Source organism: Ammospiza nelsoni, chromosome 12, assembly GCF_027579445.1.
Source record: "Ammospiza nelsoni isolate bAmmNel1 chromosome 12, bAmmNel1.pri, whole genome shotgun sequence".
Classification (NCBI taxonomy): Eukaryota; Metazoa; Chordata; class Aves; order Passeriformes; family Passerellidae; genus Ammospiza; species Ammospiza nelsoni.
The window spans coordinates 2,822,221-2,847,558 of NC_080644.1; the positions used below are offsets into that span (position 1 = coordinate 2,822,221).

A 25,338-nucleotide genomic window follows, 5' to 3' on the forward strand; every position below is an offset into this window, starting at 1 on the left:
TAATTGTTCTATTTCCATGTGCCTGTGCTCACCCAGCTCTTGCCAGAAAGGCCAAGTGCTGATCATTGTCAGATGGTTCACACAGAGGTTTCTGGTTTGTTTTATTTTTCCAAGGATCCAAGAGGATAGGGGGATGGAGAGAACTTTGCTTTTCTGCTTAAAATAATTTGAGCTTTCCACTGTCTACGCCAGGCTCAGGCAGATATTTGCATAACAAATGAGCTTCTCCCCTCACTTCAACCCCGGGTTACCCCTGCAGCAATTGCTTGAGCTGGCTCCATCTCCTTCTTCATCTACAGCTCCATCATCATCATCTCCATCTCCCATCTCAGCCCTGGATCTGAGGAGGGGAGGGCATGGGGAGGGTTGCAGAGTTTTGGCACATTTGTCAATCAGACTCTAAACAGCCTCTGGAACATTTCACCAGTAAAAACATTTGCTTGGTGACCAACAAATAATTCCAGGCGTCTTTTATCTTGCTGTAAAAATGCCACAAAGCAGCTGATTAGTGGAGGTTCGTCTCCAAGCTAAAAGCTGTTGACAGCAGGACCAAACACTGACTTTCCTGTTATCAGCAGCAATGTCCTCTCTGTGCTGGGCATTCTCCAGGCAGTGATGGACAAGCATAAGGCACAGCTCTGAGAGCCTGTTTGGGTGCAGAAAAACCAAGAAAAGCCCTGAAAGTTTCACAGAATTTTTGTTTCACCCCTGAGACACATTAACACTTTGCTAGTTCAGATGGATAAATTATGCTATTGCTATTTAAACCAATTTCCTTGCAGACTGCTCCAGAGAACACCTGCTGCAATGGCTGAGGTCACGATTCCCAGCCCAGCAAAAGATAAAACTGCTGCCAGGGTCCATGGCCAGAGCTGCTTTGTGCAGAACCACACCACCTCAGCGTCTCTGCCAAGAACCTGGGGAATTTTCCAGTTCCCATTCTCCTTCTGGGAGGCAGAAAGTGGAGGAGTAAAGCTTACATACCTTCATGAAGATCTGAGAGGCATCAGGAGGGTTTCCATGAGAAACTGGATAGAAACAAATGCTATCAGAGTCCAAATGCCCCATTAATTACACCAGAATCTCATTCTGGGGAGAAGGGAAGTCCCAGCAGTCCTGCAACAGCCTTCTCAGACAATGACTGAAAAAATGTTGCAGTTACTCATTTTGAAATGAGTTTTTGTAAGGGTTAGATTTTTCTTGCATGACAACACATTGTGGGTACACAATTAAAAAATGAATCCATGACCAGTCAGAAACAATCATTCCTCCCTTTTTCATTTAGAGTAAACTCTGAAATCTGCCTGTAACTGTAATTATAGAGCAAAACTCCAGAAGCCCTTGCAACATAAACATCCCCAGGCCCTTTCTGGGCAGCCCCCTGATATCAGTGAGTCACTGCAGCCCCCTCAGCTGCAGGTGGAGGGCACACATCCCTCCTCCAGCCTGTTTCCCAGCACGGCAAATGCTGCTCACAGCTCCTGGAAACCAGGCAGCAAATGCTTAAGGTAATGAGATTCAACCAAGCTGGGCTGTGCCTTTCCGCAGCAAACTCAGAGCATCACAAAGTGAGGTGTGAGGGAAAATCCCAGAGGAATTCTCCTGAGTCATTTTTCTTGCCTCTGTGTGTTTGGGACTTGATCCAAATGTGTACCCCTCCTCCTGTGTGCTGCAGCTCCGTTGACACCCCCAGGAGGAGCAGAGCTCAGGGCAGCCTCTCCAGCCATCCATGGTGGTTTGGCTGTGCTGCCCTCAGCCCTGGGAGCAGGTTTGGGTGCTGGCTGTCCTGGCACAGGCTCAGAGCACACACCACGTGTCCCCAAGCTCCCCTGCTGCCTGACTGGTGTTTGGGATGCTGCTCTGAGATGCCGCTCCCTCCACTTGTACCTCTTGACCACAAACCATCCTCCTTTACATGCAAACCCCCCAGTCTCAGCAGCACTGGCAGGAGACACCAACACACTCCTGAGCACCCGGGCAGGCAGCCTGAGCAGGGCAGGACAGGCTCAGCATGGCTCACAGTCCAACCTGCTGGGCTGCTCTGGTTTTGTTCCACTCCATCAGATGGCTCCCGGGGACGCTCCCCTGCAGGTTTGGTTTGCAGCACAGGAGTTGTGCCTGGCACAGGCAGCAGAGCAGCTTCCCCACCCTGTTCCAGAGTGGCCTGGGGTGACAAATGGCTCTGATGGGTGTCCCCAGCCCACACCAGTGCCCAAAGCATGGAAAATGCATTCCTGCTCCTGGCTGTGCTGTGTCCCAGTGGAATGGGGAAGGGGAAGCTCTGCTGGGTTTTTGGAGAGCCCTGGTGTGGGTTGGAGGCACAGGTGGGGTGGCAGTGGCAGCCAGGGTGCTTCTCTTGGTGTCTCTGCTAAGAAGTGACCAGCCTGGAGCTGCCTGAGCTGCTGCACAGGCCCCAGAGATGGAGAGGCCAGGAGAAGCTTGTCCTCAGTCTAAAAGAGCCTCCAGCTTCCCTCCCTCCCGTCCTTCCCTTCTCCTGCCAAGTGTTTTGAGAAGTTCATCCCCAAAAGCTGGCATCACCCTGGCTCAGCCAGGTGCAACCAGACCTCTCATCTTGGGCACCATCTCCAAACAGTGCACTGAGAACTGGGGAAACTGAGGCACATACAGCCACCAGGACACTGCTGCAGGCTGTTCCCATATTGCTTGGGAGGGACAGAAGGGACCATTGTGCCCTGCACCTTTGGTTTGACCTGGCACCTGGTACCTACCCCACCTTGTCCTCCTCGCTGCCCCTCCCTGGGCTGGTGGCAGCAGGTGACAAATCCTGCAGCTCCAGTACGTGCTGCCCACAGGTACCAGGAGCTGCTCCAACGGGCTCTGGCTAAAAAGAGAACAAAAGCAGCAACAAAAGACCAACAAATAGTTGACTCTGTTCCCAGGCAAATAAAAAAGAATGGGTTTGGATCGTCACTGCTGCTGTCCCTTTGTTTACCGAATGCAGTAACAAAAACAGCCAGGAAAGAAAAAAATATTCCCTGATAGGGACAATTTATTGTGGGTGAAGCAGGCTGGGGCATGCCCCAGGGAAGGAGGGCCAGGTTCTGTGTGGATCTGCTGCGGATGGGAAATAAACGTGCTCAAAAGCACTTAAAAAATCCTGAAAGGACCAGCCCTGATTGCAGCAGTTAGCAGTGATATATTCTTGGCATGGAAACAAAAAGCAAATTCATAGCAGGTTTGGAGCTGATCTTACTGGCTTACATGGGATTTTATACTTAGGTAATTCTATTGTTGGTTGGGGCTACCTGATTTATGCCTGAATAAGGGACTGATCCTGCTAGCATTTACTGATGTACTTTAGTTTTACCTTTGCCCCAAGACATCCTACCAATTTCCCTGCAGCGAGGGCAGTGCCTGTCTGCAGAGCTGGGGCCTGTGCAAGAGGAAAATCTGTGTTGTAATGCCTGAAAGGGAGAGGAAATTTCACAGTGAGTCACTAACTTCCCCAGGCTGTGGCCATCCCCCAGCGCCAGGCAGGACACCCAAGGATGCCAGGGCAGCCCCACAACATTCGGGAGCAGTGGGGGAACATCCTCACACCAACCTGCAGCTGCATCCAGCTCTGAGTCTCTGCAACACACACCACCAGTTTAACACCAGGTTTGCTCTCCTGACAGCTCTCTCCCCAGGGCAGACCCTCCAGACAATTTGGAAACCCAGCAGAAGCCATTTGGACTGCTTGTTTCCATTCAAGAAAATGGCATTTATTGTCAAAAACACAGTGTTTACCCTGTAAGGTAAAAGAGATGGATTCATCCATCAAACACCGTCCTTTGACAGTGACACCTCTGGGTGTGCTTCAAAGGGAGCAGGAGAATAAAATCCTGAGGTGAGAGGAGGATGTCCAGGAGGAGAAGCTGTGAGCTCACCCACGGCAGTGAGATGTCCCCATGGCTCCCCTGCCCCTCACAGGCTGCTGAAATCAGACAAATGCAATCAAACAGGGGCACTGAGTCCCGGAGCAGCTGCTCTGCTCCCTGCCAAGCTATTCCTGAGCCCTGGGAGAATTCATTTGCTTTACAATGGGCTGCGAGGGCAGCCGGGGGTCTGAGCACCACCTGCAGCCAGCCCCGAGGGTGCTGGGGAGCCTGGGGGGCCCCAGAGTGAACCCCCCTGTACAAACCCCTGGGGACACCCAGAGTGAACCCCCCTGTACAAACCCCTGGGGACACCCAGAGTGAGCCCCCCTGTACAAACCCCTGGGGACACCCAGAGTGAACCCCCCTGTACAAACCCCTGGGGACACCCAGAGTGAACCCCCCTGTACAAACCCCTGGGGACACTCAGAGTGAGCCCCCCCTGTACAAACCCCTGGGGGGCCCCAGAGTGAGCCCCCCCTGTACAAACCCCTGGGGACACCCAGAGTGAGCCCCCCCTGTACAAACCCCTGGGGACACCCAGAGTGAGCCCCCCCTGTACAAACCCCTGGGAACACTCAGAGTGAGCCCCCCCTGTACAAACCCCTGGGGGGCCCCAGAGTGAGCCCCCCTGTACAAACCCCTGGGGACACTCAGAGTGAACCCCCCCTGTACAAACCCCTGGGGACACCCAGAGTGAACCCCCCCTGTACAAACCCCTGGGGACACTCAGAGTGAACCCCCCCTGTACAAACCCCTGGGGACACCCAGAGTGAACCCCCCCTGTACAAACCCCTGGGGACACCCAAAGTGAACTCCCCTGTACAAACCCCTGGGGACACTCAGAGTGAACCCCCCCTGTACAAACCCCTGGGGGGCCCCAGAGTGAGCCCCCCTGTACAAACCCCTGGGGACACTCAGAGTGAACCCCCCCTGTACAAACCCCTGGGGACACCCAGAGTGAACCCCCCCTGTACAAACCCCTGGGGACACTCAGAGTGAACCCCCCCTGTACAAACCCCTGGGGACACCCAGAGTGAACCCCCCCTGTACAAACCCCTGGGGACACCCAAAGTGAACTCCCCTGTACAAACCCCTGGGGACACCTGGCTGAGCCAGCAGTGCCACCCCAGCCCAGCAGAGCTCAGGCGATGCTCACAGACCTCGGGGCACTGCTGTGGGATCTCCCTCCCCCAAAAACACACCTGGCAAAGGCTGCCAGCAGCAGTGGCAGGGCTGGGAGAGGGGCAGTGGTGTGTTCAGAGCTTGCCTTCATCCCACAGTGCTGCTGTGCACCCGGGAGTGATGGGGTTTATGTCACCCAGGACACTGCCATGACCACACAGACCGTGATGGGGTTTATGTCCCCTGAGCTCCAGGACACTGCCATGACCACACAGACAGGCTGCAGGACTGGAGACAGCACCCAAAGGCACTTCCAGAGCAGCTCCTCTGAAATGGGCTTTGTTTATGCTGTAGCAGCCTGGAGAAATGGGTATTGCCTGCCCAGAAAGATTTAAATATACATAAAGTTAGAAGGAGGAAGTGTTAGCGAAAATCTCATGTTTCTGGAAGGCAGACGGTTCGTTAGCAGTGCTTTAATGAGGCTCTAACCTCACTGCAATGCTTTCATTAATGCTCCTTGCTTGCTGAGTGCCAAGTGCTTGGCTCCTCTCCGACAGCCCGGCTGGCCCACAAAGAGAGGGGCTGAGGGTCCTTTGATGCAGAACGTGAGCACATTGCCCCCCCAGGCAGGACAGACGACAGTTGGTGAGAGGAGACAGCCCCAAGCTCAGCAGATGGTGCCCAGGGCAGGGTGGGCAGCCAGAGCAGGGTGGGCAGCAGGGCACACAGGAGGGAACGGGAGGGGGGGGAAGATGAGGCAGTGATGCCCAGGGATGCCAGTGCTCCTGTTGGCTGCAGCAGGGTCAGCTGAGGGTCAGGCAACGAGCAATGCAGGACATCAGGGATGGGCGTGCTGGAGATTTGGTGACAAGGACAGATGTGGGCAGTGCAGGATGCAGGAGCTCAGCACTCAGCCTGCTCCCCCTGCTCTACTGCTGCAGATATCTTGTGTGCTCTGAGCCCAAAGCTGGAGCCAGATCTCACCTGCTTTGGCCAAACCAGAGTCCTTAATCCAACAGACTTCCAAACTTCCAGACTTCCAAACTCCCCCTGCTCTGCTGCTGCAGATATCTCATGTGTTTTGAGCCCAAAGCCGCATCCAGATCTCACCTGCTTTGGTCAAATGTAAGTCCTCAATCCAACAAACTTCCAAACACTCAAGGACCACTGTGACCATGAAGGGAGGGCCTGTGCCCTTGAGGTGCTCCCAGCCCTGCTGTGGAGCTGATCCAGCTGAAGGAAAACCAGGAGAGGATGGAGTCCCTCCTCCAGCCCCTCTGCCTGCGACACCCCTGTCCACGCTGCTGGCTGCGGAGGGGAGGAAGGGACAGCACCTGCTCGTGGAGCTCACCTGCTCATGGGGTGATGCCCGACACCCTGAGCACACCTTCAGACGTGGCTGCGGAAGGACAGACAGACAAGGATCACCCCAGCAGCTGCTGGGACACCCCCCACCCCTCCTGGGAGCCGAGGTGAGCATATGCCGTATGCCTCTCCTCCTGTTCCTGGAAACACTGAATAGAGGGATTAAAAACCACCCCTCACAGCCTGCAACAGCGGAGCCAAGGCTCTGGCTGGTATTCCAGCGCAGCAGAGAACAGGTGGGCAGGCTGCTGCAGGAATGGGAACAGCCTGTGGGAGCCTGGCCCTGGCTCTGCCTGCCCGGCCACCCCTGCCAGGATGGTGCCAAGAGGAATGGCAGGCTGGCCCTGGCATCACAGCACAGAGACAGGAGCAACAGGGGCTGGGCATGGTGTCCCACCAGGGTCTGGTGGCTGCAGGGGCAACCAGAGAGCCCTGGCAAAGAAAAGTTCAGCATCGTGTCACAATCAGCTGAAACAGACTCTCATGTTGTTTTAGCCAAAAAAAAAAAAGAAAAGAAGGAAGATTATCCAGAGAAAAAAGGAGGAGGCCATCAGGCTGCCAGGGCACAGAGTAAGCGTGAAACACAGGATGGAGGCAGGAATGACCATGGAGAAAAGCTCCTGCCCTCAGTGCATTCTGCCCAAACCACCAAACTACAAATCTCTGAACTAGAAAATTCACAATGTATTTTTTTCTCCACGTAAAACTGACAGATTCAAAGCCAAACATGGAAATATCTCAGGGTGCTGATGTGCATTTTTCCTGTTAAAGTTGCTCTGAAATCTGGCCGGCTTCTTGTGAAGGGATAAAAAAACAGAGAGAAAAAAAGAAACAGGATATTTTCAAGTAAAATTAGTTAGATGCAGTCTTTTTTTTGAAGTGACTGCTATAGGCAATTGGGAAATTGGTAAAATAAAAACATTAACCCTAGTATTTTTTGCCAAAATATGGTGTGGTTGTTTGTTTTTGAAAATAAGACTTTCTAAATTTATCAGAATTCAGAATATGGCAGATTCTGGAAATGAAAGCAAAACACAGAAAATAAAATAGAGCAAAATTGAATGGCAAATGCTGTGAAATTTTCATCTGGAATTTACAGCAGCGTCTAAAGCCCACTCACACCACAGTAAATTCTTGTTCCTAGCACTATAAAATAGTCCCATAATAAATCTTTTTAGTTTCTACTGGCCCCATCCAAAGCTTCCCTGCACTGACAGTGAGACCTTGCAGGTCTCTGGGAGCCTGGGCATCACTTTGCACATGACAGCAACTGTGCCAGCCTGAAACACAACGTCCTGAATGCCCCAGCTCCTGTGGCAAAACAGGAGAAACTTGGTGCTTAAAATGGATTTTATCCATGACATACAGCAGATGAGTTTTGCCCTAGTGCAAAATGGGAAAACAAAGTAAAAAATGAGCACAGCTGTAAACAAGATGCACACTGGCAGCCCTCACCACCCTGGCAAGGGTAATTGCCCTCGAGTTTAATCAAGGTAGAAGGAGGGGATTAGGAAGCACCACATCCATGGCACACTTCCCTGCTTTGTCACATCACACTGAGCACTCGATAAAAGATCCCTTTGAAGAGGAGCCAAGCCCATCCTCATTGAGGACAGGGATCCTGCACTGGGTGTGCTGAGCTGGGCTCCCACTTGTGCAAAGAATTTGTAAGAGGCAGAAAAAGGAGTAGGAGTGAGCAGACAGTGTTGCAGCTCAAAGAAAACTACCAAAGTCAACAATTAATTATTGGGGTTTGCCTCTGTTTTTTTGCTGGCAGTGAAACAAACAGACTCCTGTGTTATTAAAATGTATCCTTCTCTAGAGATTTGGATATGTGTCAATAAAGATTCAAAAATCATTTGCCATCTCCCCAAAATCACGAGATGAGTAAAAAAAAAAAATAGAATAAAAAACCTAATAGTAACAAGGGATTTTCTTTTGTGTCTTTCTTTCTGAGCTGCTGCCCTGCCAAGCTAATTTCAATAGAACCTTGGTTAAAGGAATATTAAAGAAGGGAAGGTGAGACTTTCCCATCATTCCACCAGAAGGGTTCAGTTTCCCAGGAAAGCAAATCTGTAATACAATGAGATCACTTCCAGCTGACGACTCTGAAGTTTGTTTTCAGAAGGCTAAAAACAACAACAAAAAAAGATAAAGTTAAAAAAACCCAGCACCCAAATGCAGATCACTTGGACATTGGGAATTTGGGCCCAGCCAGAGCAGGTACCGTGCCATCTTCCTGCTTCCTAGTGAAGGCAAAATTCCCTGGTTTAATTAGGGAATCCGGCTTGGGCAGAGGTGTGAGTGGTGATTAATCTTAAAAATTAATCTTAAAAATTAGTCTTAAAAATTAAATCTTAAAAATTAAGCCAGACCAGTGATTTCCCAGTGCTGTTTGAGCCCAGCCCAGGCAGGAGCAGAGGGGCTTGGGCAGTTCCACTCCAGGCTCTGCTCCTGCAGGCACAGAGGAGCTGCTGCCATCCAGGGCAGGGCAGGCACCCACTCACCAGGGCTGACGGAGCCATCCTCCTCTTCCTCCTGCTCCTGCCGTGCCAGAGCCCCACCCTGGAGCACAAACAGCCTCTGCCCACCATCCCTCTCCCTTGCAGCCCATGCCCAGCTCCTCCAGGTGTTGTTTGCTCTCCCAGTTCAGACAGAACTCACCACAAAAGCTCAGTTTCGTTGCTATTGATTCTCAGCCCCAGCCTGGCTTTGTTGAGGTGACCAAGTGAGTGGCAGGTGGTTGGTTCTTCTGCTTATTTTCTGCTGGATGGGGACACCAAATATTTGCTTTCTGAAATATTTGCAGCAGCTGGTTTCTCGGCTGTTTAGGTGACCTGGAAAGGCCCGGGGTGGCCTTGGACAGCCCGCGCTTCAAGGACGAGAAGAGGCTTCAGATCTTTTCTCTGTCTCAGTGTTTATTAATTGTTTATCTAAAAGATATGCTCAAAAAGGGTGGGAGAGTGCTCCTGTGCCTTTGCTAAGATGGCACAGAAACCCCTGGGCTGTGTTGCTTTGTCATGGAGTGCACCTCACAGGCAGCACATGTGATGGATTAACCCCTGGTTTCAGTGGAAGATGCCCACTTGGATGAAGGAGTGGGTCTGGACTCCTGGTTTCTGATCCATACCAGACCACTCTTGGGGAGCAGCTTTCACTAACCCAAGTACAAATGCACTTAAAGCACTCACCAAACCAATCCTGTAGCAGCAGAACAGTTTAGACCTTGCATTTCATGAACAACAGAACTGCCTGAGGGCATGTGCTAATTACAGACTGCTCCTATCATTGCAGTTTACATTGCAAGGCACCAACCAAGCAGAGCAAGAGTGACTTACCTTTGATGAGGGGAAGCTCCAGCTATGATCAAGCTGGGATGTTGTATTCAAGGCAAATGTAGGGAAGGCTGAGCCAAGTCCTGCTCTGGATGAGCTCACAGATTGCCCAGTAGCTGTTGTCTGTAGCAGATTCATTGAGGGATGTGTTCTCATCTGAGACCTCCAGAAGTGCTGAGTTCTGGATAAGTTCTCCGTCCCTCAAATCACACTCACATCATGGCCATATTTCAAAAATAGACCAGGAATTTTGGAGACAAAATTCTCCATTGCTGAGATGTCCAAAGGCCTGCATGCTCCAAGGTTCTCACAATGTCTCCAGACGCAGCAGAGAGAGAGGGAGAAGGGTTTCCTCCAGGCAGGGACTGCTGCTGCAACAGAGATTCAAAACCACAGCTCAGCATAAGCTCTGCAAAAAGGAGACACCTACACAGAGCACAGGATTGCTGGGGCCTGAGTGCTGCACCCAGAGATCTGCTGGTGAAACGCCACAGCCTGCAGGGTGGATGGCAGAGGAGGGATCCATCCAACCTGGCAGGTCTGGGTAGAGACTCTGGCCAGTGGTTGAGGGGCTGCCTCTTCCCCATCTCTCACTGCTCTTCATATCCTCTCCTGCATGAAAGAGGCAATCATTTAGGAGTGGATTTTTAACTCAGTGCCATGAATCACTGATAGGATCAGGCCCACAGAGCATGCAGGGTATGACTCAGTGCTAAGCACCTTTTATTCTGCAATCTTCCTAGGCAGACAATATGCTTTTGGATTCATGCATTCTGCAGTTTCTTTCTTTTCCTTCTTTTTTTTTTTTTTTTTTTTTTTTTTTTTTCTCTTGTAAATACTTTGCTATGTCAGAATCTGTCAAACAACTCCTTGTGCCATGTTTTCACAAGAATCCTACTTGCTGGCTGGTGCCAAGCTCCCTTTTAAACAATCCTCAGTGAAGCATTGCACTGCCTGTGCTCTGCTCTCATGCCATATTTAGACAAAAGCCAGGGAATTCCCTGCCCTACATGAGGGCTTGAATGAGTGTGCTCTTCTCCCACCTCAACTAAAAAAGCATGTGTTCACATCAGCCAGGCTTCCACCCAGCTTTATTTTTAATTCATTCCGCACTTGGATTTATTTACCTAGAAATCTGAAGGGGGGAAAGGAAAATTTAAAGAAAACAAAACAAAACAAGTGAATGCAACCACAGACACATGCTTAGTCCTGCTGGGTCCATTCCCAAAGAAACCAAAACCAGTGGAATAAACCAAAACCCCACACTGACAAAAGTGAGAAAAACATGCAAACCTCACCCCAGTGCACAGCTGACAACAGCTGGATCAGGTGGCTTTTAGCACATTAGCCTAGGGTAAGGAAACAGCTGACACTGCTGCAGGCTGCCAAGGGGGTTCTGGCAGAGCACCTTGTGTGCACCTGGCTGATGGGGAGGAAAAAAGGGAAAAGGAAAGAGGAAAAAAGGAAAAAAAAAAAAAGGGGAAAGGAAAAAAAGGGGAAAAGGAAAGGAAGGGGAAGGGGAAGGGGAAGGGGAAGGGGAAGGGGAAGGGGAAGGGGAAGGGGAAGGGGAAGGGGAAGGGGAAGGGGAAGGGGAAGGGGAAGGGGAAGGCGAAGGGGAAGGGGAAGGGAAGGTTTGGGAAGGGAAGGTTTGGGAAGGTTTGGAAAGGTTTGGGAAGGTTGGGGAAGGGAAGGTTTGGGAAGGGAAGGTTTGGGAAAGGAAGGTTTGGGAAGGTTTGGAAAGGTTTGGGAAGGTTGGGGAAGGGAAGGTTTGGGAAGGGAAGGTTTGGGAAGGGAAGGTTTGGGAAGATTTGGGAAGGTTTGGGAAGGTTTGGGAAGGGAAGGTTTGGGAAGGTTTGGGAAGGTTTGGGAAGGTTTGGGAAGGGAAGGTTTGGGAAGGGAAGGTTTGGGAAGGGAAGGGAAGGTTTGGGAAGGGAAGGGAAGGTTTGGGAAGGGAAGGGAAGGGAAGGTTTGGGAAGGTTTGGGAAGGGAAGGTTTGGGAAGGGAAGGTTTGGGAAGGGAAGGTTTGGGAAGGGAAGGGAAGGTTTGGGAAGGGAAGGTTTGGGAAAGGAAGGTTTGGGAAGGTTTGGAAAGGTTTGGGAAGGTTGGGGAAGGGAAGGTTTGGGAAGGGAAGGTTTGGGAAGGGAAGGTTTGGGAAGATTTGGGAAGGTTTGGGAAGGTTTGGGAAGGGAAGGTTTGGGAAGGTTTGGGAAGGTTTGGGAAGGTTTGGGAAGGGAAGGTTTGGGAAGGGAAGGTTTGGGAAGGGAAGGGAAGGTTTGGGAAGGGAAGGGAAGGTTTGGGAAGGGAAGGGAAGGGAAGGTTTGGGAAGGTTTGGGAAGGGAAGGTTTGGGAAGGGAAGGTTTGGGAAGGGAAGGTTTGGGAAGGGAAGGGAAGGTTTGGGAAGGGAAGGTTTGGGAAGGTTTGGGAAGGTTTGGGAAGGTTTGGGAAGGGAAGGGAAGGGAAGGGAAGGGAAGGGAAGGGAAGGGAAGGGAAGGGAAGGGAAGGGAAGGGAAGGGAAGGGAAGGGAAGGGAAGGGAAGGGAAGGGAAGGGAAGGGAAGGGAAGGGAAGGGAAGGGAAGCCCCGCACGGTCCCGTCCTGACGCTGCACAAGTCAATGGGGCTGCAGAGCCTTCTGGAGCGCTATTGAAGCGCCGCATTCCAGAGCACTGCGCTAATCGCTCCCCCCAGCCCTCCAGCAGCTCTCCGCTCACTGATGTTTAAATTCTTTGCCGTACTTTTGTCCGCAGCCTTTGGGCCCCCCAGATTTTTGACATGTGGTCCTTGCGCTCGCTGCCAAGTGTGCTGGAGAGGATGTCAGCCCCACAGCACCAACACAGATGCTGTCCATGCACTCACTCTGCTGGAAAAGCTTCAGATAAAGGCCTGTCTGCCCTCCTCCCCTGCCCCATGAACACTGCAAAATATTCATTACATCTGCCCCAAGAATCTGCTGAGGAGAAAATTTGAATTCTTAAATTGAGAGTCAGAGCATTGTCAAGTACAGAATACATGGCCTGAAACATGGAATGAAATACTCTGAAAAACAAGGCAGGATTTGCTCTGGATTATTGTTTTCATGTCCATAAATAAAATGCATTACAGCTATCTCTAATATATCCACAGTGCTGGTAGTGATGATGACGACATCACTGCACACAGGATGCAGACAGGCACCTTTTAACTGCTGTCACTTAATTCTGCCCAGTGTGGCTTGAGCTGACATCCTAACTGAGACATCACTCAAGCCTTGACTAGCCTGGTGCTCCTGGTGTTGTTGCTGCTGCCAGGAGCATTCTGGGGACAGGCAGAGAGGAAAGGAATGATATGGACAGAGCTGTAGAGTTATGAAATGCACCCTTAGGATCATATGTTCAAGAGCACTCAGTTCCTGTTTAGGAACCTAAATGAAGCTGGCAGGATTTCAGAAGTGCTTAGCATCTATCAGCTCCTACTGAGAACATGCTGAGCTCTTCTTAAAATTGTCAGGGCAAAACAATTTGAAGATAAGAGCCAGCTTGTGGCTTACAATTAACATCATTGTATGGGTCTTCAGAGCAGCCTGGCAGGAGCAAGAATAGCTGCTTTCACAGAAGATATTGTACATGAGCCCACATGTCCGAGCACAGGGACAGGTCTGTAAGCACTCACCCCACTGGCTGCCTCCTGAAGGAGCTCTGCACCCCAAGGAGAATTTTCCACTTTGTGTCATTGATGCCTTACAGTGTTGAGCAAGTGGGAGTTTACACCTGACCATGCCAGGACCAGCCACAACAGTGGAGTGGAAAGGACCAAAATGAGTGCTTAAAAACTCAGAACACAACCCACAGGGCTGCAGGCAGGGCAACTGTGAAAACATCTGGAGAAATGCACTAATTTGGGCCTAACAGATTAGGTTCTGGCACATAATTAGTAGCAAAACTAAGTGCCAGTTGGTACCTTCTGTCTTTGGGCCCCAAAGTGCTCTTTGCTCTGAGATGGTGTGAAAGATGTTTTCTCCCAGTGGTGACAAACAGCTAATAATGCCATGGAACCTTCAACAGACAGAAAGCTTTGTCAAATCTCTCCAAACACTTCCAGAAGCATCAATCCAGCAAAGAACTGAGTCAGCAGCAGTCCCACTTGCCCTGCTGCAACCGCTGATATATTTAAAAGGAAGGCTGCGAATTCAAACCCTCCCACTGCTCTCAGCTCCTCCACCCCTGAACCAGCTGAACCTTGGTACCAACACCAAAAAAACCCCAAACCAAGCACAGCAGCTTGTGCCAGGCTTCAGCTCACCAGGGACATATTATAATGCTTGAAGGGGGCTAAGAGTGAATCCTTCTCATCAAGCTTCTCTTTTTCACTGTGTCCTTCATCTCACATTGAGATTCCAGCAGTTATCTTCCAGGTAGGAGCAGCTTGCTTATCCTTGCTTCCCATGTATTTCAGGGGTCACAATGTCTGACTGCTCCTTGGCTGGCTATGTTGCTTGGTCTAATTCCACAGAAAAACTCCAGAGATTCCTCTGGGGGCAGCAGGAGCTGAAGGATCTCACGAATCTTGGTTCCAAGAGGTCCCTTGACTCACCTTGGTGTTGAGGTGGAGCTGTAATTTCATGTACTTCCCTAGATGAGGGTGCTACACCTCAACCAGAGCTGCCAGAGGACACTACCCCTCATGGTATTAGGACATCACAATTTTTTTTCTCTCTCTTTTAGCTTAGGAGAAGCTTCATGTTTTCTCAGTAACAGATCAAAATCCCTCCTGTTGAAGGTGAAAGAAAAAGTATTGATTCCAGAGGAGCTCCTGCTCCTAGCCCAGCTCAAGGACCCAGGAGAGAGATTAAACATCATGCAATCATCAGTGCCAGACTTTATAAGCTCTGGCCATATTGATTTATCTCCTGACATCTTGACACGACAGCAGAACAACAGAAGAAAGCATAGCACTATTTTCCATTCTGACTGAAACAAGTAGTCCAAAACATGCATGAATTTAATTTGTCACTCCTCAAATATAATGACTCATTATGATTCATTAGTCCCAAGTATTCTAGCTCATTTTCTACAGCTAATTAACCTTGTAAGCAACAATTCACCCAACAGAGGATCACTCTATTGCCATGGGGAGGCTGCACTCTGCTTTCTCCTGCAGGAGAACAGAAGTGCTGCCATGGTCTGGCCAAGGGGCACTGCTGCCCTTTCTCTCCTGAATTTGCTGAACGGGGACAGCCTGAGAAAACTCATTTAGAAAAAATGGAGAATTCTCCATTCCAGTGAGCAACATATGCTCAATGCAAACACAGTCTCCTTGGAGCAGGGAAGGGCTGGGTGGCCATTGCTGCAGCCACTGAAGGATAACAAACATTGTCCTTTGCACTGAGCTGAGCTCAGCTAGGCAGGAGAGAGGAGGGTGACAAGGAAGGTAAAGATATTAATGCTCATCTGGAGCAGTGAGAGGAATGGGGATTGCTGCAGCTCCTGGGATGATGCCCTGTCCTGGGGAAGCCAGGGGCTCACACAGCTGGGTGGAGCTTGGACAGGACCTTTCAGTCTTTCTCTTGGTCCCTTTTATACCCTGCTCAGATTTAAACATCCTCTCAACTTCTCATATATATTTAGACCAAAGAAAAACACCATTAAAATGCCAAGGAGGCTTTCAAGACAATTGTTATATCAAACTAGCTTCAATCCTAAACTCTGCTCCTGTGAAATCATTCACTGGACAGCCCACTTTAATCCTGAATTAATAATTAAGTGCTGCTGTCACTGTCAGATGATTGCTGCTTTCACAGGTCAACCACAGCAGGAAAGGGAATTTTAACAAAACCCTGCCTGACCCCAGGGATTTACAGGCAGCAAGTTTTGCATTAGGCACCAGGGTATGAAATCACAAAATCTTCACTGCAGAAGTCCTCCTCATAAAGCAGCAAGAGTGGCAAGAGCTGAGCACTGCTGCTGGCTGAGGAGCACCAAAAGCCATTTCCCTGGCACGATCCCATGGCGCTGCTCCCACGGGCGGCCCAGTGTCACCCCTGAAACCCAAGAGCTGTGGCCATTTTTAGAGCCAGCCTGCCCGAGGATCTGCTGCATTATCTGGGCACCACGTAAGGGAACAAGATGAACTGCAGCTCCCCCAGCCACTTATTTACCTTCTGTTTAGACAGAGCCTCTGCTCTCCCCGCCGTGCTCCCACTCGCTCGGCACCTTGTGCAGGGCTGCTGCTCTGTTTTTAAAGGCATGCTGCTGCCTTTCAGCTGAAGCTGCTGGGGTTTTTCTGGTTGGTTTTTTTTGGTTTTTTTTTTTTTTTTAGCTCCCATACTCTTTAAAGTAATTTAAAACATGGTGGCAAATAAAGGTGGTGAGGGGAGATACAGCAAATGCACCATGGTTGGTACTGTAACTTGAGATTAAGGCAAAAGGTACAACTTAAACTGAATTAAAATAACGTCAATGATTAGGGTCAGACAGCAGGAGTCCTTGCTAAGTGGACCATCTCCCATGTATTCGGAGTGGGAATCACTCCAAATTTGAACCAATCTATTTGAACCAAGACTTCAGGATCTGTTCTGGCAGCAAACACACTGAGGTGCTCACAGCACAGCGAGTGGCAGCTGTGAGGAGCCCTGTGAGGGAATGTGTCCCTGAAACACAGTTTGAATATTCTGGGGAGTTAAAGGCCCTGCTGGTTTGTCCTGAGCCCACATGAGCAGCAGTGCCTTCAGAGGCCTTGCACAATCCCACAGGTGGAGCAGGTGCTGCTGAGAGTCTCCAGCATTGCAGGAAGGTGGAAGGGTGCCAGAAACACGTGGCATGAAAATCCAGTGTCCCTACCTGGGGTTGTTATCCCAGGATGAACTAAACACCCTTGAACTGTTCAAGCTTGACTCAAAACCCTCAGCAGTTATTAGAATAAAAGTGTTGAGGCCATGAACACTGACAGGCTGCCAATAGGGGAAGATGGTTGACTACACTGATACATCACCAACAAAACAAGAAACCACTTCCAAAACTTCACATTTTGAGAGCTTGGAGATTTCCTAGCCACACCTTTGGTCTAGAATTTTCTCAGATGTTCAGGTGCCAGCCCTGTCAGCACTGCAGAGCTGCCTTGAGCATCCTGCTGATGGTCCTGGTGCTGCAGACACTCACCTGGCTGTGCTGCGCTGGGCAGGCTGAGCTGGGCTCCATTTCAGATTCAGGACACCTCTGAGAACTGGTTGAAAGAGGACTCCCTAACACTCCCATCAGATGCTGCTGGGCCTTTTTGTGCCAGGAAAACGGATGTGTGCAACAACAGCAAAAGTGCCTGGAAGCGTCCCAAAGCCCGAGTGAAATGGGGGAATGTTGAGTGGCACCAGACAAAAGGAGCAGTGATTTAATCTCCACAGATGGGGAGGAGGGAGCAGTGTCAGGAAAAGCAGGAGGATGAGATTAGCTAGGCAATAAAATGAAAATGAGCAAGAGGTGGAGAGAGCTGTGCTGAGATAAGAGGAGGTGGATTACAGGGCTGGCAGATGGAAGGGGAGCAGGCAGCCAAACAGTAAACAAAAAACAGGTAATAAATCTGTAAAAATTGTCACCAACAATGTTAAATACCATTTTCTGCCCATTTTCTCCAAGGAAGTAAGTGGTTATGGCAGAGGGCTGTGCTGTGGATCCCCTCAGGGTGCAGTGATGCTGCCTCCAGCCCCTGCAAATGGCCAGCAAGGTGTGTTTGCTTGGCCTCCCAGCTCCTGCAAGACAGCCAGAACCCTTTCTGACACATGGATAAAGCAGCCCTTTGCACAAAAGGTGAAAGAAATGGCTTATTTCTAGAGGGCCTGACCATCCATTTGAGTCAGCCTAATTCAGGAAAGCGACACCTCGTCTCCTCTGCTGCTGAAAAGAGAATTTCCTCCAGCCCTGCTGGAGCACATTAGGCTGGGTATCTCAGTTCCGGGTGATAAGGCAGCTTTTATCAAGAGACTTTCATTAATGCAGTTTAACTGGCAATAGACAATTGATAACAAGCAGACATTTGACCACAATTTAAGTCATTAAGCCCTTGACCACCATGTTTTTGGAAGATAATCTCTAGAATATCTTAATCTGTGTCATTTTAGCAAAGCTACACTGCAGCTTTCCAAATCTGTGAACCCCCAGCCTTCCATTATCCAAGGCAAGTCAGTGCTGCTGGCAGCACATCCATCTCAAGAGGTCACTTCAAATCATTTATTTTTCATTGCACTTTAACTCTGGGAGAGGAAATTAGTGGACAAAGAGAAGCAATTTCCTTGTGAGTCTGAGACCTCTTCAGGACAGGGACACCTTGCTGCTCTGTGCCTGGCCCAGCAGGGTTTGGGCAAAAGAACAGCACTGGTGGCTCATATGTCATTGCAAACATCTGTGTGGAATAATAAATACCTGGTTTGAACTGAAAATATCCCACCCAAATGTGGGGCAGGGTCACATTAAGTCCCTGCTGAGTTGGGTTACATGCCTGCCCCCTCTTTATTCCCCAATGGATACCTCTTTCCCTCCATGCCCCTTGAGCTGATTTAATGTCTCTCCAACCTCCAGCACAACCAGGAGAGGACACAAACAGATCTCAGGGTGCTGTTTGGGGACAGGGATGAGGTCAGGGGGAAGGCATGGAGAGCCCAGGTCAGAAGTTCTTCATCCCAGACCCTTCTGGAAAATCCCATTCCTCCCTATCAGGAATAAGAAACATTTCTACCATGCTGAAATGAGTGCATTTAAGAGCATTTTTTTCTCTAGGAAGGCACTGTGGTTAGGCAGCTCTTGGACAGACTCTGAGAGTTAACTGCAGGACATTCAATGCTCTCTGTTCTACACCAGAAGTCAGGCTGAGGGTCCCTTCAGATCCAAACCAGACATTTTGCAAACATTACCAAAAAAGCCCCTCCAAAACCCCCTCCAGTCTTCCACTCAGCATTAGGAAAACTTTTCAATAACAAGATGTGATTGCCAAATGTTAACAAAGAGGGCAAAACCATCGGGATCCACGTTTGACTCCAGTTTTTGTGGCAGCCAGGAGGGCTCTGGAAGGGCATTCCCCAAAGCAGCCCAGAGCTGTCCCAGCTCCACAGACACTCGTTCCTCATTGAGCCCAGGAGCTGCTGCATTTCCCAGCTGTTCCAGGCTGGGATCAGGGCTGGCCCATCCTGCCGGGAGCCAGAACTGAGGGCAGTGAGCGAACACAAACCCTGCAGTGCCCAGAGGGAGGAGCAGCCCCAGCCCCAGGGAGAAATGGGCTGCAGGGAATGGTTGGGCTGAAGGGACCCAGGAGGACAGCAGGGAATGGTGGCTCTGAGGGAGGTTTTACAGGAGGATAGCAGGCAGAGAAAGTGCCCCACACTGACTGACCCAGCTGGGATGTGCCCAAATCCAAACTCCAGCCCAGGGGGCTGCAAATGCTGCGCTGAGATCAGTTATGTCAGGTCCTGGCAGCAGGTGTGGGGAGGAGCTGATTTCCAGCCCAGGATTAGCAGCAGGATATACAGCACATTCTCCCTGCAAAAGTGTGATCATATCAAAGCTCCATCTGCACTCAGGCTGGAGCTCAGAGCTATTAATGACTGCTGGGGGAGAACTAACATTTTTTTCTTATTACCAGTTAAATAATCTTCCCACACCTTGAGAACTAACCATTCCTTTTTCTTTAAAGACATGTCCATACATACCTCTTTCTTTCAATACAGATAATCTACACATATCTAGGGCAAGGGAAAATTGCACAGATTTTAAAACCCAGAATATTTTAAATGCTGTGTTTATCCTTTTTGTTTTAGAGGAGCTCAACTGTTCTCAGCTTGGATGCAAATACACATACTTCCACTCTAGGTATTTTTAGTGAGGAGGAAAAGACAAATAGATAGTGCATTTCAAACGTCACACTTTCAGCTGCCTTTATCTAACTTTGGTCAAGAATTTAAAGCTTTGCACTGAACATCAGCATGTTTCGAGCTTCAGCTGTAATTCTCTTCTCCTGACAAGAATTTGCTGCTAACAGAGCCTGTCTGTGACATGGGAACCAACAGGCTGAAGCTGAAACCAAGGCTGTCAAGCTCACTTCACTCATTAGTTATGAAATGGGAAAACCCAGCGAGCAGTGGTGTCACATGGAAACATGAGGGCAGCAGTGACACTGCCTTCCAAACGGTGTCAGCACCAAAACCAGGCTATAGATTATTTGGGAAGTCACAAACACTGACCTCGTGATCCTATTCTGGGCTGCTCCTGTGACAAAAAAGGGAGAAAAATACCCAAAACCATCAAAACAAAAGCAGAAGCTGACGGCCCTGAGCATTGGCACCAGGGGTGAGGGCAGTGCCTGGCTGTGAGCAGGGACCTCAGTGCCCAGCCCTGGGCTGGGGACAGGGTGGTTTACAGGGGGACAGTGTGATTTACAGGGGGACAGCTGCTGCACTCACCCCAGCTGCCTGGCCCCAGGGCACACTGCAGCTCCCAGCTGCCTCTTCCCTCCCTTATTTTAATTTTTTTTTTTTTAATTTTAAGGCAAATATCCAGTTCCAGGCTTGCCCCCACAGCTCAGAGGTGGTTTCACAAAGAGGGGAGCTGCTGCTGTCCCCCAGCCATGCCAGGAGGGCTCCCATGCCCAGGATAACACATGACTCCCCGAGCCTCCCAGCCCTGAGCTCAGCTCGGATGCTCGGGATGACTTTTCCTAATCTTCAGCACGTCAAACCTTATTAGTTGATTTTATTAAATCTCTCTCCAAACATCTCTGAAGTAACACTTGGTGTTGCTGCATCCCAAAATAGCCTCTCAGTCTGGGTTTTTGGCAGCCAGCACAAAGCCTGGATGAGACCCTGGAGAGACGGATTCAGAAGGAAACTCACACCAAACCCTCTTGTCCTTTAGACTTGCTCAGCCCTTCCCAGCCCCACACAACCCCAAACCTCCTTTACCTCAGGAACTCTGCAAGCATCTCTGCTTCTCCAGCTGCCTTGAGCTCCCAGCTGGGCCCAGGACAAAATCCTGCTGGCAAACAGCTCCACTTGTAGAAGATCTGCACTGGTGGTGCAGCTGCAGGAGCCTTCCACCAGATCATTACTCTTCCTGTTACAACAGGCTTTTATTTCTGCTGTCTGAGAGGTGAGTTATCCACGAGACAGAGGTACAAAGCTCCTGCCACTGTTAATTATTAAAAGCATTTATCACTGAATCTCTAGCGATGGGCGGGTGACAAATCTTGGGTGAGCCATAACGTTTCCATGAGTGGCTTTTAAAGGGGAAAGACTTGCAGGAAATCATCATGCATTTAAAATGTAATATGAATTCATATCAGTGACTGTTTTGACACAGCTTTAACCTCTGACTGCAGGGATTTACAATTTAAAAGACATCTGGTAACGGACAATCTTGCAAGGTAGACAATTTAAAAGACATCTGGTAACTGAAGATTTTTTCAAAGCCAGAAGTCCATTACATACAGTCAAATGAGCTTGAAAAAAAAAAGCACAAGGCACATCTGGTGTGATGAGCAAGAGCTCGGAAAAATCCCCATTGTCAGTGTCAGTGCTGCTGGTTTGGGCAGCAGTGAAAAGCAGCAGAGCCCTGACCCAGGGGCAGGGTGGGCAGTGCCCTCCTGAGCTGGATTTCTGTGCCTTGCTCCTCATCCTTCCTCTTAGAGCCAGCTCAGCAGTCCTGGCCACCTCTCCTCACCCTGAATGTCACCTTTCTTCTCCCACCCATAGAATTGTTGACATCTTTCCTGCAGAAGGAAAATGGTCAGATTCAGCCCCGAGCCAAAAGATCCTCATTTGGCCCTGGATGTGTTGAAAGCATGGGTCACACACCAGAGCTGGAGCACAGAAAATCTGGCTGTGTAAGCACCAGGGAATTCTGCCAAAAAGACCAGGGATTCTGTCTGTAGTCAGCCCTTGGAGAATGCTTTCTTTGACAAAAAAAAAAAAGAAGGAAAACTATATAGAAAAACTCCATCTCTTGCAAGCTTATGAAAGCATGGCCATGTGCCACAGAGGCCACAGAGGCTAATGGGCTCCCCAGCAATGTCCCCCACCATAATTCAAATGGCAGCAGCAGACTCTAAAAAGTTCCTCACTCTCTCTTTCCTCTCTCTTCTTTTTTTTTTTTTTTTTGTTGGTTTTAAATAAAGCCATTAGACCCTTGAAAAAGCAGCCATTACAAAGTGTGGAAAGAGTTTTCCAAACAGCAGCTGAGGGTGCTGAGCAGCCCCCCACAGAACCAGAGGAGGGTTTTCCACTGAGAAGTTTCCCATGTTCTCCCTTGCACTAAAAAAAATACTGAGAGGGTAAAGCTCTGCCTTTGGAAAGGGAAAAAGTTCTGTTCCAGTCTCAGCTGAGCAGGTGTGAGCTCCATCTTCCTCCCCAAAGGGGATAAACTGAAGATGCCACTTCCCTCAAAGTTGACCAGAGGTTTTGCACATCCACCTGCCCAGAGATGCCCCCAGGGCCAGAGAGCTGCTCTGAGCTCTCTGCACTACAAAATAACCTCAGTCTTTCCTCCTTCACAGGGACAAACCTTCCAGGCTGAAAATCCCCTTTCCCCTCCCAGTCCATTCCATCAGCTGAGCAAAACCTCCACCAACACTGAGGCACTGGGAGTTGTCTCTGAGCAGGCTTCACCAGGAGAATGACCCAAAGTCCCATTCTCCAGGATCTGCTTTTCTTCTCTTGCATTTAGTGGGAATTCTCTGTCTCCAGCAAGGGAGGCTCAGCCCTGATTTCCCATCTGTCACTGTCCTCCAGGGTCCATCCTAGCTGGAGATTTTCCTGAAGCCAGCCTGGCTTAATTCCAACAAGTGGGAACCAGCTCCCATCGCCCCTCTTATCACTCCCTGCCTCAAACAAGTTTGACCTTTTGATTGGTTTGAACTTGGGGCAGCACTAAAACACTTGTTCTGGCAGATGAGGTCAGTCCCCCAGCTTTCTGCTGTGTGTAATGGGGCACTAATGGCACACTGGCTTTAAATCATGGCATATTCCCAGCTGTGAGGACAGGGAAGGAAAACAAACTCACAGAGGTTGTCCCCTGACATCAGGCTGGGCCAGGCTTGTGAGCAGCTCCAGATCCAGCTCATGGCTACTTCTGGCTGCAAAGAAAAAAAAACCTTTGAAATAGTATAGAAAAAATTCCTATTTCAATGTTCCTCTTCTCTCCATCACCCCCTCCTGAAGTTATCCATGCAAAATCCCTGAAAATGCCTCCTGCAAAGGATTGTGTGTCACTGCTGATCTCGGGCAGAGGATTTTAATAACCAACAATGACAAACAAAACCTCGGGAGCAAAACGTTTCCATGGCATTTAAAATTGACTTGGAAGGGAAGATATTTTGTCCAAACACATGAATATTCCTCAAGCTGTTACAGGTCAGAATTTGTAAGATCATGTTATATGTCAGGTTGGAAAAGGGGGAAAAAACCCAACTGGAAATGGATTCCAAAGATCAAGTTGAAAGAAATGCAAAACCCAACCACACGGGGAAAACCACACTGGAGCAAACCCAAATCTTTTCATCACTGCAGAAGCATTTTATGTTAACGTGAAGAGGAATTTATTCTTTTATTAATGCAGGATTTTTTTTTCCTCTGCCATCTCTGCAGGACTCAACATAGACAAATAAAAACCCTGTCAGTGACTTCATTGCTCTCAGTTCTACATAAAGGGGTTGGACACACACTAATGGGCACTTCTATGTGGCAAACAGGAGTTAATAATGGGCATTCTTTTCCCCGCTTGCAGAAGAATGCTGGTGAATTTAACACATTTTATAATGTTTGCTTATTTACAGTTACGGTTGTAAAAATGACAAGAGGAACTCTTAGTTGTAAGAGGGAAATTTATAGAAAAACCTAAGCATTGAGAAAGTTTCTTTTCAGAGGGTTGTCTCACAATAATCTGATTTCTCAGATTATTAGGACACACCCAGAGGGAAGGACCCTGTACATCTTCATTTCTGAGGGTGGTGTGGCCACCTCTTAAGTAGATGGGCTGCTGCATCCTCTGTCTTAGTCTATAGATTGATTTTTAGGTGCAATAAATTCCAGTCAAAATGCATGGAAACCTGGAATATGCTCATATTACAGCATTCCACTTCAGAAGTACAGCCCTGGGGCTAATTTCCTAATTACTCATTTCCTGCATTGCCCCAAAGCTCTGCAACTGCCACGCTCCTTTACTTCCTGCCAGCTCTAGTGAGGAATCTGGAGTTACTTACCCAAACCATCATTTCTGCAGGGAAATAAGGCTGAACCTCAGGTCTGAGGGGTCTGATGGCCAGGGTGCACCATGGGCTCTCTGCTCAGGGTATCCCAAAGCACTTCCAGCAAGGACACAGCCCTGCATGGAATACGAAGGGAGGAGAGCAAGAACATCACATTTCAGAGCCCATCATTCAACACTCACACTCAGAAAATCCCCTGGAGCCCTGCAAGGGCCTGAACATCCGCCAGCAGGGAGAGGAGAAAACAAACAATACTTTTTAAATTTAATTTTTAAAACAAGCACGCAAATATGAGCGCCCATAAATTATACATAGCAACACTCTGTCCTTCCCAAGCCACTCACGTTTGAAAAGTTAAATAAAGCCAGTTACATTGTAAAATATTAATCAAAGTGAGCATTATATTGGGTCCTATGAATAACTTTGTGTTCAATATTTGCAGTGTCACCATGGTGAGGAGCTGCACCTAACACAGTGCTGTAGTTATAGAGAGCTCAGCCATTGCTACTGGCTTCCCAAGCTATAAAACTGTCATCTGCACTAGGACAGCTCAGAGAACATTATATGAGGCTTCAAAATCAGCATCCCTGTTTGAAGTTAATCCATGGCTCATGCCAGCTGTAAAAGTTGAGGTTACAAACACTGGAACAGGAAAGTATTGACTGCTAAACACTGAGATAAAATCCAAGTGAAGATGGGGCCTTTCACTGAAATCCAGCCAATGCATTAATGGGATAGAATATGAAGTGTGAGAGCTCTAATGATCACAAGAACAAGAAAATAAAGTCATTTGAATGCTCACTACTGTGCTGTCTCCAGAGATTTTGTACAGCCCAGTCTCAGGGCTCTAGGTCACTGGGGAAATCCTCCCAGAGTATATTTATATTTTTGGGAGGGGCTCTGCAGAATGTGCTCCTACATCCCCACAGACCAGGGGCTGCTTAAAAATGTTCAGCATCCTATGAAAAGCTGTGCCTCGTGCCCAGCAAAACTGCAATAATAGTTGTAATTTTAGCAAATTTAGATGCAAGTACAAGGTAGGTGTAGGGTTCCAAATAAGAGTGAGCATGGGGAGATGAGGCACTCACAGACTCTGCCACCTGGCAGCCAGAGCATGGTGCACAGAGTGCCTCACGTGGCCACCCAGACTCTGAGGATTTCTAGATTAAATCAGCCACAAAAGGAACAATTTAGAATTGTTGAGCACGACATCTGGATCAGACCCTGCCAAGGCTGTTGTTTCACGGGCTGGCTCTGCACTGGGGGTGTTTCTGGTCCCTCCCTGCTCTGTGACAGGACTGAGCCCTTCCCTGGCACTCTGTGACTGCCAGACCAACCACAGGGCACAGCAAACCCATCCCTACTCCTCCCCTGCTCCAGCCCCGATTATCTCAGCTCATCGGTGCTTTGGACGGGCGAATAAA

The 25,338-nt window shown here is 49.2% G+C and overlaps 1 protein-coding gene across 1 annotated transcript in view; it reads right to left on the reverse strand.

Moving 5' to 3' along the window:
• Positions 1-231: 231 nt before the first annotated feature.
• The window catches only part of CTCFL (CCCTC-binding factor like), a 58,269-nt gene continuing 33,162 nt past the window's right edge, over positions 232-25,338 (reverse strand). The window contains 4 exon segments of the mRNA XM_059481112.1: positions 232-340; positions 2,730-2,842; positions 3,350-3,425; positions 4,043-4,109. Coding sequence (XP_059337095.1) covers positions 232-340; positions 2,730-2,842; positions 3,350-3,425; positions 4,043-4,109 — 365 coding nt within the window.